The 13105-nt window shown below is 40.6% G+C and overlaps 1 protein-coding gene across 3 annotated transcripts in view; it reads right to left on the bottom strand.

Moving 5' to 3' along the window:
- Positions 1-13105, bottom strand: part of LOC117588027 (stathmin) — a 74516-nt gene that overhangs the window by 29897 nt on the left and 31514 nt on the right. Inside the window, exons 1-2 of one of the 3 annotated variants that reach the window (XM_034279073.1) lie at positions 12454-12613; positions 1019-1102 (exon numbers count right to left, since the gene is read on the bottom strand). The exons of 1 other annotated variant lie outside the window; for it this stretch is intronic. In XM_034279073.1, coding sequence (XP_034134964.1) covers positions 1019-1102; positions 12454-12532 — 163 coding nt within the window. In that variant the 5' untranslated portion in view covers positions 12533-12613. Of the gene's footprint in view, positions 1-1018; positions 1103-12453; positions 12614-13105 lie in introns of those variants that run through there. One more of the 3 variants, XM_034279070.1, reaches the window with a different exon arrangement.

The following is a 13105-nucleotide window of genomic DNA, read 5'->3' as shown; positions in this document are numbered from 1 at the left end:
CCAAAAACCAGATGAAAATTAACTGCAAGGTTCTTCCCGTAAACACCCAACGGAAAAATGGCGAGGACATAGAGCTTATCCCAAAAACCCAGAGGGCAGAGACACATTCGCAAAGTATTTAAAATGTTGCAACAATAACAAATAACAAATTAATTTAATACGCTTTCACGTAGGGCGGGAAGAATCAACGTACAAAATAACACGTATACGTCGCGTGGCGAGGAGATCCTGTGGTGTGGTACAAGGGAGGGGTGAGCCACGAGTCTACTTCATTTTCCATGGCGCCGTCCAGACGATTTTGACATTTTATTACCTCACAAAAAGCCAACAAAAGCGAGCTAAAGCCAACAAACAGCCAGGAAAACCAAGGAAATGTCAGGGGGAGGAGCACAAGCCATGAGAAGGTGAGTTTCTGGGTGGAATGACTCACTTAGGCCCCATGGCTCTCAGTCTGCCACCTGACCGACACACCGGCCAACCGCGTCACGGGGCTTTACATTGTGTTCCCGCAGTTGTTCCCTGGGATCCCTTGGGGCTCTGCCCTGTCGCGTTCTCAGCTTTCCTTTTTTCGGTTGCTCTTCGTACTAAATTGTCAAACTAATACTAGAATTTTGGGCAAAGATTTTCCTTTTTCGGGTTTCCTCGTTTGCCAAAGTTTCCGCCCGTAACGAAAGCACGTAGTGCCCATCAGACAGTTTCAATGTCCATTAGTTCCGACGATCAGAGGAGAGGGCGCTGAAACTTTGTCCATCATACAATTAGATACGAGAATGAAGGTCTGACAGACTGCTCCTCAGGTGAAGGTTTTTCCTATTTTTGAATGGAAAATCTCATTAAATTGTGTGGTGTTCCTAAAGCTGGAGTGTGCGGCTTTAGGAGTGAAATGTGCCCAAAAATAAACCAGAGTTGGGGTTTATTTGTGGAAGGCAAACCCGATTAGCTAAGTATTGTGGCATTTATATTAATAGATTGGTGACTTTATTTTTATTTTTAAATATATTTTATGCACTTTACTTACTTATAAATTTAACTTTCTTGTTGAGTCGCGGCTGCTTGGAGCGCACTTTATTGTTTTTCTTAATGGGCGCCGATCTTCTCGATACTATTGGTTTATATATGCATCGAAATATCCGCCATTAGGTAAGCAGTTAGGTAAAAATATTATGGAGAAAAGTTCACGCTTATTAGAAAAACATATGTTATATAAAACTGGCGAATAAAACCTTTTGGTAACAGTTTGACTTGCGCGGCGTAATGATGCTTAAATATTTAAGAGATTTCGATCTCCACAAATGTACCATTCTTTTGCTTCAATAAACTCAAACAAAACACCAACAACATACTACAAAAAATACAACAAAAATTACTGCCTGCCATTTAGATATATATTTCCGAAATTCAATTTTACACAGAAGCCGACAGCCGCAGCCCGCTCCCTCAAGGTAAATGGAAAATCTTTCAGCTTAGTAAATATTTTCTGCAGCTTAAAGTTTTCATTTGACTAATTGAAGAAAAACATTGAGACTCTATTTTGCACTTAATTGAAGTCAATATATCGGTAGCCAGGAGATATAAATGAATATGTATCCCTTAGGTTTACTTGTGCAAAAGTCAAGTAAACAAAAAGTTAACATTTGCAGAGTATCGATTTCAAATCAGAGAGAAGAGAAAATGTGTTCTTAAAGATGCTGCCAAAAATTTGCATATTCCAAAATGGAAGATATGAAGATAGTGAAGGGAGGGTACTTCATTCGTAGATTGAGAAGACTACAGAAGTGGTCCTTCTACCAACAGATTGTATGCATGAAAATGCGCTGCCCAGCCCTGCTCTCCATCCCTTCTGTTTGAATGGCAGAACATTTGAACAGATGTTGACGCGGGCCTTGTCCTGTTCCCATGGCCATTGTTGCTTTCAGCCTTTACACATACCCTTTCCACCAAAACCTTTACTTTTTTGTTGTGCTTCTGTTTATTTTTGTCACACTTTTGTTGCCGGCCAACAGGCAAAGAGTCAACAAGGAACAGAAAACGGAAAGCAGGCAACAGCCCAACAGCAGGACTAACTGAACCAAGGCTGAGCCAAAAATTGTTCAGACAATAACATTGAATTTTTATTGAAACACGTTTCGGAGTAACACAGAGGGAAAATGTGAGGGAAAATGTATTTTATGCAAATAAACTTTTATGTTAAATGCATGGCAGAAGTGGCTTGGCTTGGCTTTTGTGTGAGTGTTGACTAAAGTTTCTGCCACAATTTGTGGCAATTAAGTAAAAGAAGAAGTCTGCTAAGGAGAGGGAGAAGACAAGCCAAAATGTTGACAGAAGGCTGAAGGAGTGGTGTGGTGTGGCCGGCACACCCATCTTTTGCGACGCTGTTTTGACGCGTTTTCGACGCTGTTTTCACCGCTTTTCGGAGCTGATTCGTGCCCCGTTTCGTTCTTCTCTTTAATAACAGCTTATCAAAGTTTGTTCCTTGCCTTTCATTGGGAGTTTTATCAAAGTTTTTTCTTTCATTAGAAATGTAGGAGTGTCCCAGCCTTTCATTAGGAAGTTTAGGCAAAGTTTTGGCCATTTAATTAGGAGTTTAAAATTTAATTTTTATGCCTCAAGAGATGTGCCACCGCTTAACCGCTTCCGTTGCTATCCGTTGCCGTTTCCTATGTTTGTGGTTGTGGCTCATTAAGATGGCCAAAAAATATACAAATTTCAGGCAGAGCAGAGCAGCAGCAGCAGCAACTGATAAACGGAGAAGAATTTTAAGATTATGGCATACTTTCCGGGCGACCAAGTGAAATATATTGCCTTACGACCTGTGACCTTTTTCCCCCCACCCCGGCACAGTTTTCAAGACGACACACAGAATATTTTCTGCTAGATTAAGCAGAATCTTATAATTGGATGCGCAGCAGGGCGTGCAACAGAAGCTACCCCAAGATATAGGCGGAAGGCGTGGCCAATATCGTTCTTTAAGGTGACAAGAAAATTGTAGCCAAGAGAAAGATTATTTTGGGAGTTTAAAAGTTCATTAAAAAATGAAATCGATGTGGAGGGACATTTTTTTATACCCTGTACTCGAAGAGTAAATGGGTATATTGTATTTGTGAGGAATTACGGTTGTATGTAAAGCACAGAAGGAAACGTTTCCGACCCCATAAAGTATATATGTTCTTGATCAGCATCAATAGCGGAGTCGATTGAGCCATGTCTGTCTGTCCGTCTGTCCGTCTTGTTTGTCGGCTAATTCTCAGAGACTATAAGAGCTAGAGCCACCAAATTTTGCATCCAGACTGCTGTATGCTCACACTGAAGCCAATGTATTTCAAAAATTAGCCACGCCCCCTTCCGCCTCCGCAAAAAGGCGAAAACCTCCCAAACCTACAATTTTGAAGATAAAAGAAAACTAAAAACGCCATTCCGTATGGAATGGCCATATATAGCAGATCACCAAGTCCAAACCAAATCACCGATCGGATCAATATTATAGCCAGAATGAAGAAATTAATTTTCAGTGGCTAAACCCACCCTATCCCGCAGCTTTTGCTGTTCTTTTCACATTCTCTTATTCACACTCTGCTTCTGCTTCACTCGGTCCCTGCCTCTACCGTCCCTCTGCCGATGCCTCTACCGACTTTTAACCCACCCCGTACCGTAGCTTATATTTGCTTTTTTTTTGTGTGCGGTCGCTGCCTCTGCCTCTGCCGCGAGTCTGCAGTGGGAAGGGCGGCGAGCTAACGGAGCGTGTTGGTGTGAAAAGTGTTGTAAATTTACAATTTAAAATTTAAAATTTGACAAAACACCGCCAAGGTGCAGATGTAGTCCTGAGTGACGGGTATAAAAGTTGTGACGCGTAAAAAGCGGCTCACACGTCCCTTCTCGTTTAATTTCTGATATATTTTAAATGGTATTTTTATGATGTTTTGGCATATTTTCAGAGTATTTTTCGTATATTTCTGGTATATTTCGTGAACTTTTTGAATCTATCTCTCTTCAAAATACTTAAATAAACTGCACACAGTAACTAAAATCAAGAAATTTATCTTGAGAAAAATCTGAAATCATTATTTATCCCTTCGAGAAATCACAGTTTTTGTGTGTGTGTGTGCGGGGCGTTGGGGAAGGGTGGAAAACTGTCGAAAATGGTCTTCGATGTGTCTTCTGCAGCTTCTTCTGCATTCTAGGGATTAAGGAATCCTATAGAGATCCATTTATCATCGGAGAAGCAGTAGAGAAGTGGCATCCTTCAATCCCCTCAAGATGCCTGCCCCCACCCACCATGGTGGTAAGAGGAAAAGGATACAACCGAGCGGCGGCGTAATATGCGAATGTCAGTGTCACTGTTGAAGTGTTTGATTGTTGCCAGATGGGTTGCAAGGATGGGGTTTAGACGTGTAATGGGAGTGAAATGCATGCATGAATTATTTAAAAGCAGCACCGACACTCGCGAGAGCGAGAGAGGGTCTCTCTCATGGGTCCAGCGGGGAGGACGAGAGGAGAAAACAGTTGACGTTTGACATGAAGAGTGGGGCGAGCAGTGGCAGTGGCGGTGGAAGTGGCAGGGCCACAGAGTCGGCCCTCGAAAAAGCAGAAAAAATAGCGAAAAGAAAAATAAAGAAAATAGTGCAAATGCAATTTACGCCACAAACAAAGGAACACAAAAAGCAGACACAAAATGTGGGGGGGAAATGGGAAACTCCACCAAAAAGAGAGAGACTACGCGGCCTCCTGTGAAAAACAGAAAATTTTGCTGCTACCCCTGCCCCATCAGGGGAGGGCCACTCACTGAAGTTGAAGAAAATTGCATTAAGTGAGGCAGACAGCGAAATAGAGGCACGTAGATGAGCAGATCCCAGATCCCCGCTCGCATTCCATCTGCTCGGACGAGGGAATTTTGTGTTGGGTGAAGACCCTGAAAAGGGCCCCCACAAGGCCACAGAAGAGCAGGAGGGGTTCGGAAACGTGGAAAAGTCAGAGCTTCAACATATGCCCCATGCATATGTCATATCTGTCGCTTTTCCAGACAGACATTGCTCTGCGTGCAGCATGTTTTATGTTATCCAAAATTTTGGCTGCTCCTCAACATTAAGTTTCTTTTTTTGTTAGAAAACTTCCTGAAGAGCTTTTACCACAAAAAAAAACACCACTAAAAATATTCCATTTTACTTTATATTTATGTAAACATTTGAAACGGCATCAAATGTCTTTTGAAAAGTAAAAAATGTGAGAAGATATAATATTTTGCGTGTGGAAAATGTGTGAATTTACAATGCAAAAAATATGTAATTCAAGGCTAAGGAAAATAGCCATTCCCTCACAGTAATTCCTCTCTTTTGGACATGCTATACTTATCCTAGAAACAGTTTTAGATGGTTCCTCATATCTCAATAAACATCATCGCTGACTCAGTTGTCTTTAAAGAATTAAACACCGCAGCGTTACCCACACATTTCTCAAAAAGTATATGAGAACAATAGAAAGTTATGAAGGATGAACAAAAGTGAGTGCGAGTGCGAGTATTCTGACGAACAACGAAAACACATCCACTGCAAATGTTGACTCCACAATTTTATGGACTCGCAGGATAAATATATATCCCCTCTTTATTTGCACCAAAAAACCGCCACGGAGGAGCGGAGGTACTCCAGAAAGATGCAACTCCTCCAGAGAGGGCGAGTGACCGCACCGGAGAGCAGTCACAGAAGGAGAGCAAAAATTGTCGTCGAAGCATTGACGGATGATGACATATATCCACAGAGTTTCCCACTCGGAGGAACTGCCTTCCAACTGCCAGTTGCCTTCATTTTTATCGGCGAAACTGTCGACATATTTAAATGTTAAAATGCTGAATGTTGAAACGGATATGCAGTTCCCGATCCCTAGCCAATTTGTTGGCCCAAAGAGAGCCGGCATGTGCCCGCTGGCATGTCAATGAGGGAAAACAACGAAGAGAAAAGTCACCGAAATATGCAACTTCATTAATTTTTGTGGGGAGAGAGAGAGAGAGAGAGAGAGAGAGAGAGAGAGCGTCGCGTCGCATGGCGTCAAGGAAAACCAACAGAAGAAATGAAAATTAAGTAATGTTATGTATGCGTCTGTTACGTGAGGCACATGCGAAAAAGCACAAGAAACAAAAGGAGGAGAGGGAGAGGATAGGCACCTACTGCAAGGATAATATGGAAAAATGTGCCCGCTACGTGACAGAGTGCCCCAAATATCTTAACGTCCTGCCACCAAGTGGAGAGGAGCGTTGCCACAGCAGCTGTGGCAAGGATACATTTCACAAAATAAAGTTAAAAAGTTTTCCACAAGAAACTAAAGAAAATTTGATTACAACGAATGTTAGATGAGTTACGTGAGGGATGGTGTGTGGGGTGCCTGTTATGTGGAGTTTCTGAAGCATGAAATTGTGCGTAAGACTTAAGGAAATCATTGTAATGAGTGCAAATTACACTAATTTGAGTTAGGACAAATCTAAGAAGATTAGAGGAGAGGCATATCTTCGTTAAGTATTCCAAGAAGACAGCCTTAAAATATTTGTTATACATACTCAAGGTATCTAAAAACTTCGGATGGTTCTCAAAAATATGTGTCTTCCTTTATTCAGTCATTTCCTTCTACAATTGATTGTAAGCAAAGTTTTTCCTTCACTTTGGTTTAGTCAGAAAAAATCGACTAGAATCGCATAACAAAATGTAGAAAAAACTGATAGACCTTCACACAAAGTCGCTGTAGATATTCCGTAAAAGAGAATTTCCTGCCTTTGACAGTAGACTTGCCGCCTCTGGCTATTCCACAGATTTAATTTGTTCCTCCAAAGTCTGTTTTTGTTTTTTTGCCTCTCTATTGGCCACCTCTCAATGTTTCATGTGCTTTTAAGCGAGTGAAAATTACACACATGGGACGACACTCGAAAGAGTCGCTGGCATTATTAATGACATTCGACAGACCGTTTGTTGAAACACCAGAAACCGCCACCAGCCCCCCCGCTGGAAACAAAAAAAAAACTAAAAAAGGTCGGGCAAAAAGGTGTTGGGTCACGGGCAGGAAATGAAACCAGAGTTTCGTAAAAGTCCTCCAGCCGCAGGACATGGATGGAGTTCAGTCGAAAAACTGATCCAGACGAGTGTTTGTCAAATTTGACAGGCGCTTCACACACACTACACACACACACACACACACTCACAAAAAGGGACAGGAAAAAGTGTTTGTTTATGTGTGGCAGCTGTATTCATAAACTTTTCAGTTTAATTTATGACTGTTCTGAGTGGTGTGGTTGGTGTTTTTCCAGGGATTTTACAGTCAGTGTGGAGGTGTGGAGACCGATAAAGTTCCATTCCACGCATTAACTCATGTATCAACCTTTTTTCAGCTATTCTTTTAATTGAATGAAACATTTGTAGCAAACGTATGGAATATCGTTATTATGTTAATTCTGTTGTATCATTTGAATTGCTATTTTTTTTATGGAAGAACTATGAAGATAAAGGCCATTAAGGGGAGTGAAAACTGAGGTTTGTGTCTCAAAATATTTACTCACATTTAAACATTCAAAGACGTTCTAAATATTTTCTCAAACACACTCATAACTTTCCTAGAAGTCAAATTAACTTTCATATCACATCGACAGGAAATCCTCTGGTAGCTGCTAATGAGGCAACTTTCAACATGCAACATCTCTCTGAACCCCTCTAAAAACCACAAAAAGATTCCTTTTTGGTGCTCAGCTTTCACCCCAAATTTCAAGGCCAAATCAACGGATAATGGAGTCACGCAAATGTTACAGAGTACAAAATTATATAACCCTCTAACGATTTCTATACTACAAGTAATTTCTTTAATTAATTTCCAAATGTTGTTTACTTTTTGAAAAGAATCAATCAAAAGAATCGATCTAATGGCTAACGATAAACGTTGCCTAAATACATTCTAACAGGATAGCAGATAGGAACACACACAAAAATGTTAGCGTGCAGAAAAATACCGCTCTGGCGCCGAAATGTCGGCTACATTCAGTCGTCAAGGACTCGAAGAACATTTTGCTTAATGATACACACGCATACTTAATGCGAGAAGTCAAAGTATTTCTATAGACAGGGTATTTGAAGGCATGTTTTCTTTGGAGAAGAGCGGAGAAGAGCACTCCTTATAAACTCTGTGCCACCACGGCATACATATGTATGTCGAAGGATGTCAATGAGAATGCTTTTAATTCTCAGAAAAAATTGGCAATAAGCGAAAAGATTCATTGTATAAGCAATGTCTCCTAGAGATATTTTGGACTGTTGTAATTTTCACATCTTTTAATTTTGAAAATTAAATAAAAAAAACTTACAGTTGTAAACTGTTCAGAAAATCATTAAACATACATTATACTTGCAGCACAGCAAAAACCCCGCATATTGGGTATACATCCGTCGAAACGTAACCTACTTTATTGAGATTTCCCACCGCTACTGTGCCATTAGTACCTACACATGTTGTACAGCTTAGTGGGTGGTCCTAAAGTCCAACCTCCACACACACGCACCCACCCACTAATTCATCATACTAATATGTCGTCTGATCCACAAGCCACAAGAGCTGCCGAGAGCATTTCGGCATCGCATGTATCTGCCAGATACATCACATTAAATTCGCCACTGATGTCAGTTTGAGAGTTGATTTGTCTCTTCTCTGCTTACTGCCTCTGCCTCTGTCTCACTCTGCTGGCTGTGTGTCTTGCAATTTATCTTAATTGATTTATGCTCGAGGCAGCAGCAGGAACAACAGCAACCATCAGGAGAGCCACATAGAGTCCTTGACACAAGGAATCTCCGTCGCATAGAAGACATCTACGCCTTAAATGTTATTAATGTAATTTTTGGCGGCTTTTGCATGCTAAGTGTTCGTAATTTATCTAATTGCTCGTTAGATTAGCAAAAGGGATCTAATGAAGCAAAAAACTCAACAGATTTAAGCGAGGTAAACCATTTGACATTATTGTGGTTTTGTGGAGGTAATAAAAGGATTTTTATGTGAATAAAAGATGATTCGAAAGCAGAGATACTTATCAAATTTCCAATGAAGAGAGTTCGCAAGTTCTTTAAGGACTAAAAACGCTAACATTTCTCATGTTTTATCAGCTCTAAACACTATATTTTACTTACACAAAAGGAACAAAACATTAATTTTGTATATTCATTCCAAAAGTTAACTTTTCTTTCCATGGAGCCCTGACCTTCTGCTCCTCCCGGTAGCACCCACATCGCCTTTGCGGGAAATGCATTCAAACGTATAATTTTTTTTTTTGGCAAATTGCCAATCGAAGTAAAGCATAAATGTAAAATTGAAGTTTCCCTCACATCAGAGCTCCCAATTTCCACGTTTTCCGTTTCTCCTTCCTCCTACCTCCTCCCTCCCCTCTCGTTGGCAGCAAAAACAGCAGCCAAAAAGCATTTTGAATTGCAATTTCGCAGCAAGGAAATCTAATTTGCTGAAGCGAAAAGCCGAAAGGGCAACGTAAAAGAGACACACACAGAGGGAAAAATACTTGTACGGTCGTTGGGGGGTGTGTGGTGTGAAGTGATGTGTGCCCCCCAAAGCGCTGACAATTAGAGGCATCGCAAGGCCCAAGCTAAATTAAAATCGTGCCCTGCCATCGTCAGCCTTGGCTGATGAGGCAAAGAGTGAGGGCATGAGGTTGACAGAAACAGACGAATGACAGTTGCAGCATCATTGGCAGAAACCTAACTGTCAAATTAAAGACACCTTCAAAGACATGCATTTTAAATTATTTAACACATGCTGCCAGCTTCATTTGATTAAAGCCATTCGACACTATCCTAGATTAGATGATTGAAATTAGTTTTTTAAGTGCTTCTTGGTGCTTTTGGAAGGCCCAGACAGCTTTAAAGTACTGCTTTAAAGGAGGTTTTTCAGCTATAAATGTCTCATGGCTGTCCCAAGGCAACAAAATTGTTTGTTAGAGCTGATTTTGTGTATCTGCAACCTGTTAGAATTATTTCTTTAGTCTTGTTTAAAGTAATTCCACGAGTACGATCCAAAAAGCTTGGAGTATTTGCTACTTAATGGATTGTTATGTGCCCATTTTTTGCATTTATCTTCTGCTACAAGTATCTACTTATCCTTAAAAATTGCAAAAATTGATATACCAATTACAGAATACGAAATAAGCGATGGGTGGATGGTACGCGGCACAGGTTGTCTCTTACAATTGATTTATAATCGCCCCGTGTGCGCCTCCCGCCAGTAAATATGCAATGTTCCCACCCTCCACCGGCACCTTAAACGGTAGTGCCCCAGCGGAATGGGCCCGCTATTTTCTCACTCCTGCCTGCCCCCTTTCGCATGTCGTTGTCGTTGTCGTCGTCAGTCGTCATTGCTCTTTACTCTAGTATTTATTTTTTCATTGTTTTTTTTTTCTACGTACTTTTTTATGTAAGAGCCGGCAGCTCTGTCAATAAATCAATAAATGCCGTCCTTTTGTCGTCATTCTGCCTGGTTGCTGGTGCTGGTTCTGGTTCTGGCTCTGTTCTGCTCGGTTCTGTTCGCTCGTCCGTGTGCATATTGCGCAATCATTTTGCCCCCCTGCACCAGCATTCTACATCAAGTGTGTGTGTGTGTTTGCGATTGTTTGCGGCGATTATTATTGTGTTTTAATAGCCCCCTCAATCACATATACTCCCCATATATAAATAGGATATAAAAATCAAGGCATAACTGCGACCGTCGAGCGACGCCGACAAGCGACCAGCTACTAGTCTGTCGTGGGAATGAATGTCATTCGAGTGTGTAATATAGACATTCATATGCATTACAGAAAGGACCTGTGAACGCAAGGACCTTCGCTGTGTGTCGCTGTGTCTTTGTGTGTGCGGCTCAAATTAAATTCCATGCCTATAAAGAAACTGAGAGGAGTGGAATGGTATAGAATGGAAGTGGAGCTGGTTTTCTGTGTAGGAGCCGCCTCTCCTCCATCGAGTGGTGACTCATTTTGTTAGCCGGCGGCGACTGACTGGCGCCCCATGCGATGGTACACTACCATGGAAAAACACACAAGAAAATTAAAGTTTGCGGGGTGAGTAGTGGGGGACCAAAATTGTGTTGCCTGCCTTTTGGCGTTTTAGTTTTTTTGGTTTTGGCATTTTTTTTGTCTTTCTTTTAATTTCTTCTTAAACTTTTCGTTGATGTTTTTTATGTTTAATTTTTCGTAGATAGGGAAATTGATTTTTTTCTGTATAATTAAGCAGTTTTCGGTAGAGGTTTACTCTTCATTTTACATTCATAATATAACCTGATGACTTAATAGCTCTGCAAAAGGACGCTGGGCGCTGAATGGTTGCTGAGATTAATGATTTTTGTGTCAAACAACCACGCGAAATGTGAAATGGCCGGGGACGTGGCATATAAATAAATATCGAATGACAAATGAGCTGAAATTTATTCAAACAATTACTCTGCTTTTCTTTCGTGTACTTTTATTGGACTTTTATTTCGACCTCTAAATTCCTTTAAAGTGGTCACCCAAGTCACTTCCTTCTGAAAATCCTTAGAGTCTCACCTCTTTGCTCTCGGTGTCTATGTTTTTCTAGCAATCAAAAACTTTTCTTGAACCTAGTTGGCTTTTTAAAACTCTACCCCAAAAAGGAACCCGAAGAGGTTCAAAAAGTAAATAGAAAATGAACAACATTCCTTATAGAATAAATGTTAGATAAAAAAACATTTTCTCTACAATAAATAGAGAGGGACAACCACACATACATATAAAGGAGAGAGACACACACGCACCCAAAAACCCCTAGAGAAAATGCAGAGAAGACAACTTAACTTTTGTACAAGGACATGGCCAAAACAACTTTGGCATACGAAAGCAGTTACAAAAAAAAGAGTCAACAGTTTTCGGTAAGGGGCGGCTATGAGTGTTTTGGGGCAGATGTGGGATGCCTGAAGCAGAAGAATTACCCTGAACTTTCCACACAACAAACAAACAACATATTGGTTAACCTTCAATAGGCAAAAAAATAAGAAAGCCTCTTGTTATGCGAGAACTATTACAAAAAGATGTCCCAGAAAAGTGTGGAAATTGTTTTATTTAAAGGTCAATTTAAAGAGCTATAAAAGGTACTCCAAATCAATTTAAAACGTATGAAAAATTAACATTAAATACCATTAAAAAGGTAAACATTCAACCCCATGTGCAGTAGAAGTTCCTCTGGAAAGACTAGCAAGAATCTATGACTAAGGCGTATCCCTGACAGTGTCAAATCTCTTTCAGACTATTCACCTGAACCCCTTCTCCAAGAGAAAATTTCTAAGAAACAAAAAAGTTCCTAAAAGTTCCTTCAAAGAAGTATGAAGTTATTGCTTCAAATCAAACTGTTACCGAGGTTTTACAGGTATTCACCTCAATATAGAGGGGATACCCTTCTTATAGAGTGTGCGTGTAATTCGTCTTACCCGCTGGCAGAATGCCCGGTGCCCGGCAGGTGTGGCAGAAGCACTGCATCACCGAATCGCGTACTAATCCAATCAGCATGTTGAATTTTCTATTTCTTTTTTGGCTTGAAAGATTTTCTGGGATATGTATGTCTGGATTATATTTGGGTTTCCTTCGAGTTTCCTTGGAGTTTGCTCCTTTTCTTGTTGCACAAAACTTTTACTATTATTTGTTTTATACTTTTTGTCAATTTTTAGAGGCAACCACTTGCTGCTTTTCTTTAGCTTTTGATTTATTCTCGATTTAGTTTTAAATTCAATCTTTGGGGGACTTTTCTTTAATTTGCAGCCTTAAACTATGCTTCTGATTTTGATTTCAATTTGATTTCCGCAGCATTAAATTATTGAAGTGATTTTTTACGATTATTTTGCTGCTGCTACTGGCTGTTTCTACGGGACTACATGCGTGTGGGGGACTCCTTTCGAATATGTCGTTCTCTCAGATTCTGGGAAACCCTTCCAAAAACATGCAACGGAACGACGAGACTGTAACGAGCACTACGAGCGACAGAGACAAACTGAATTATGCCGATGTTAATTTTTCAACAGCAGGCGAACGACTGACAAACGACTGCGTCGGACTGCGGGACCGACGACTTAAGGACCGACGCGA

Source organism: Drosophila guanche, unplaced genomic scaffold (assembly GCF_900245975.1).
Source record: "Drosophila guanche unplaced genomic scaffold, DGUA_6, whole genome shotgun sequence".
Taxonomy (NCBI): domain Eukaryota; kingdom Metazoa; phylum Arthropoda; class Insecta; order Diptera; family Drosophilidae; genus Drosophila; species Drosophila guanche.
This window is presented reverse-complemented; position numbering and strand designations above follow the sequence as displayed.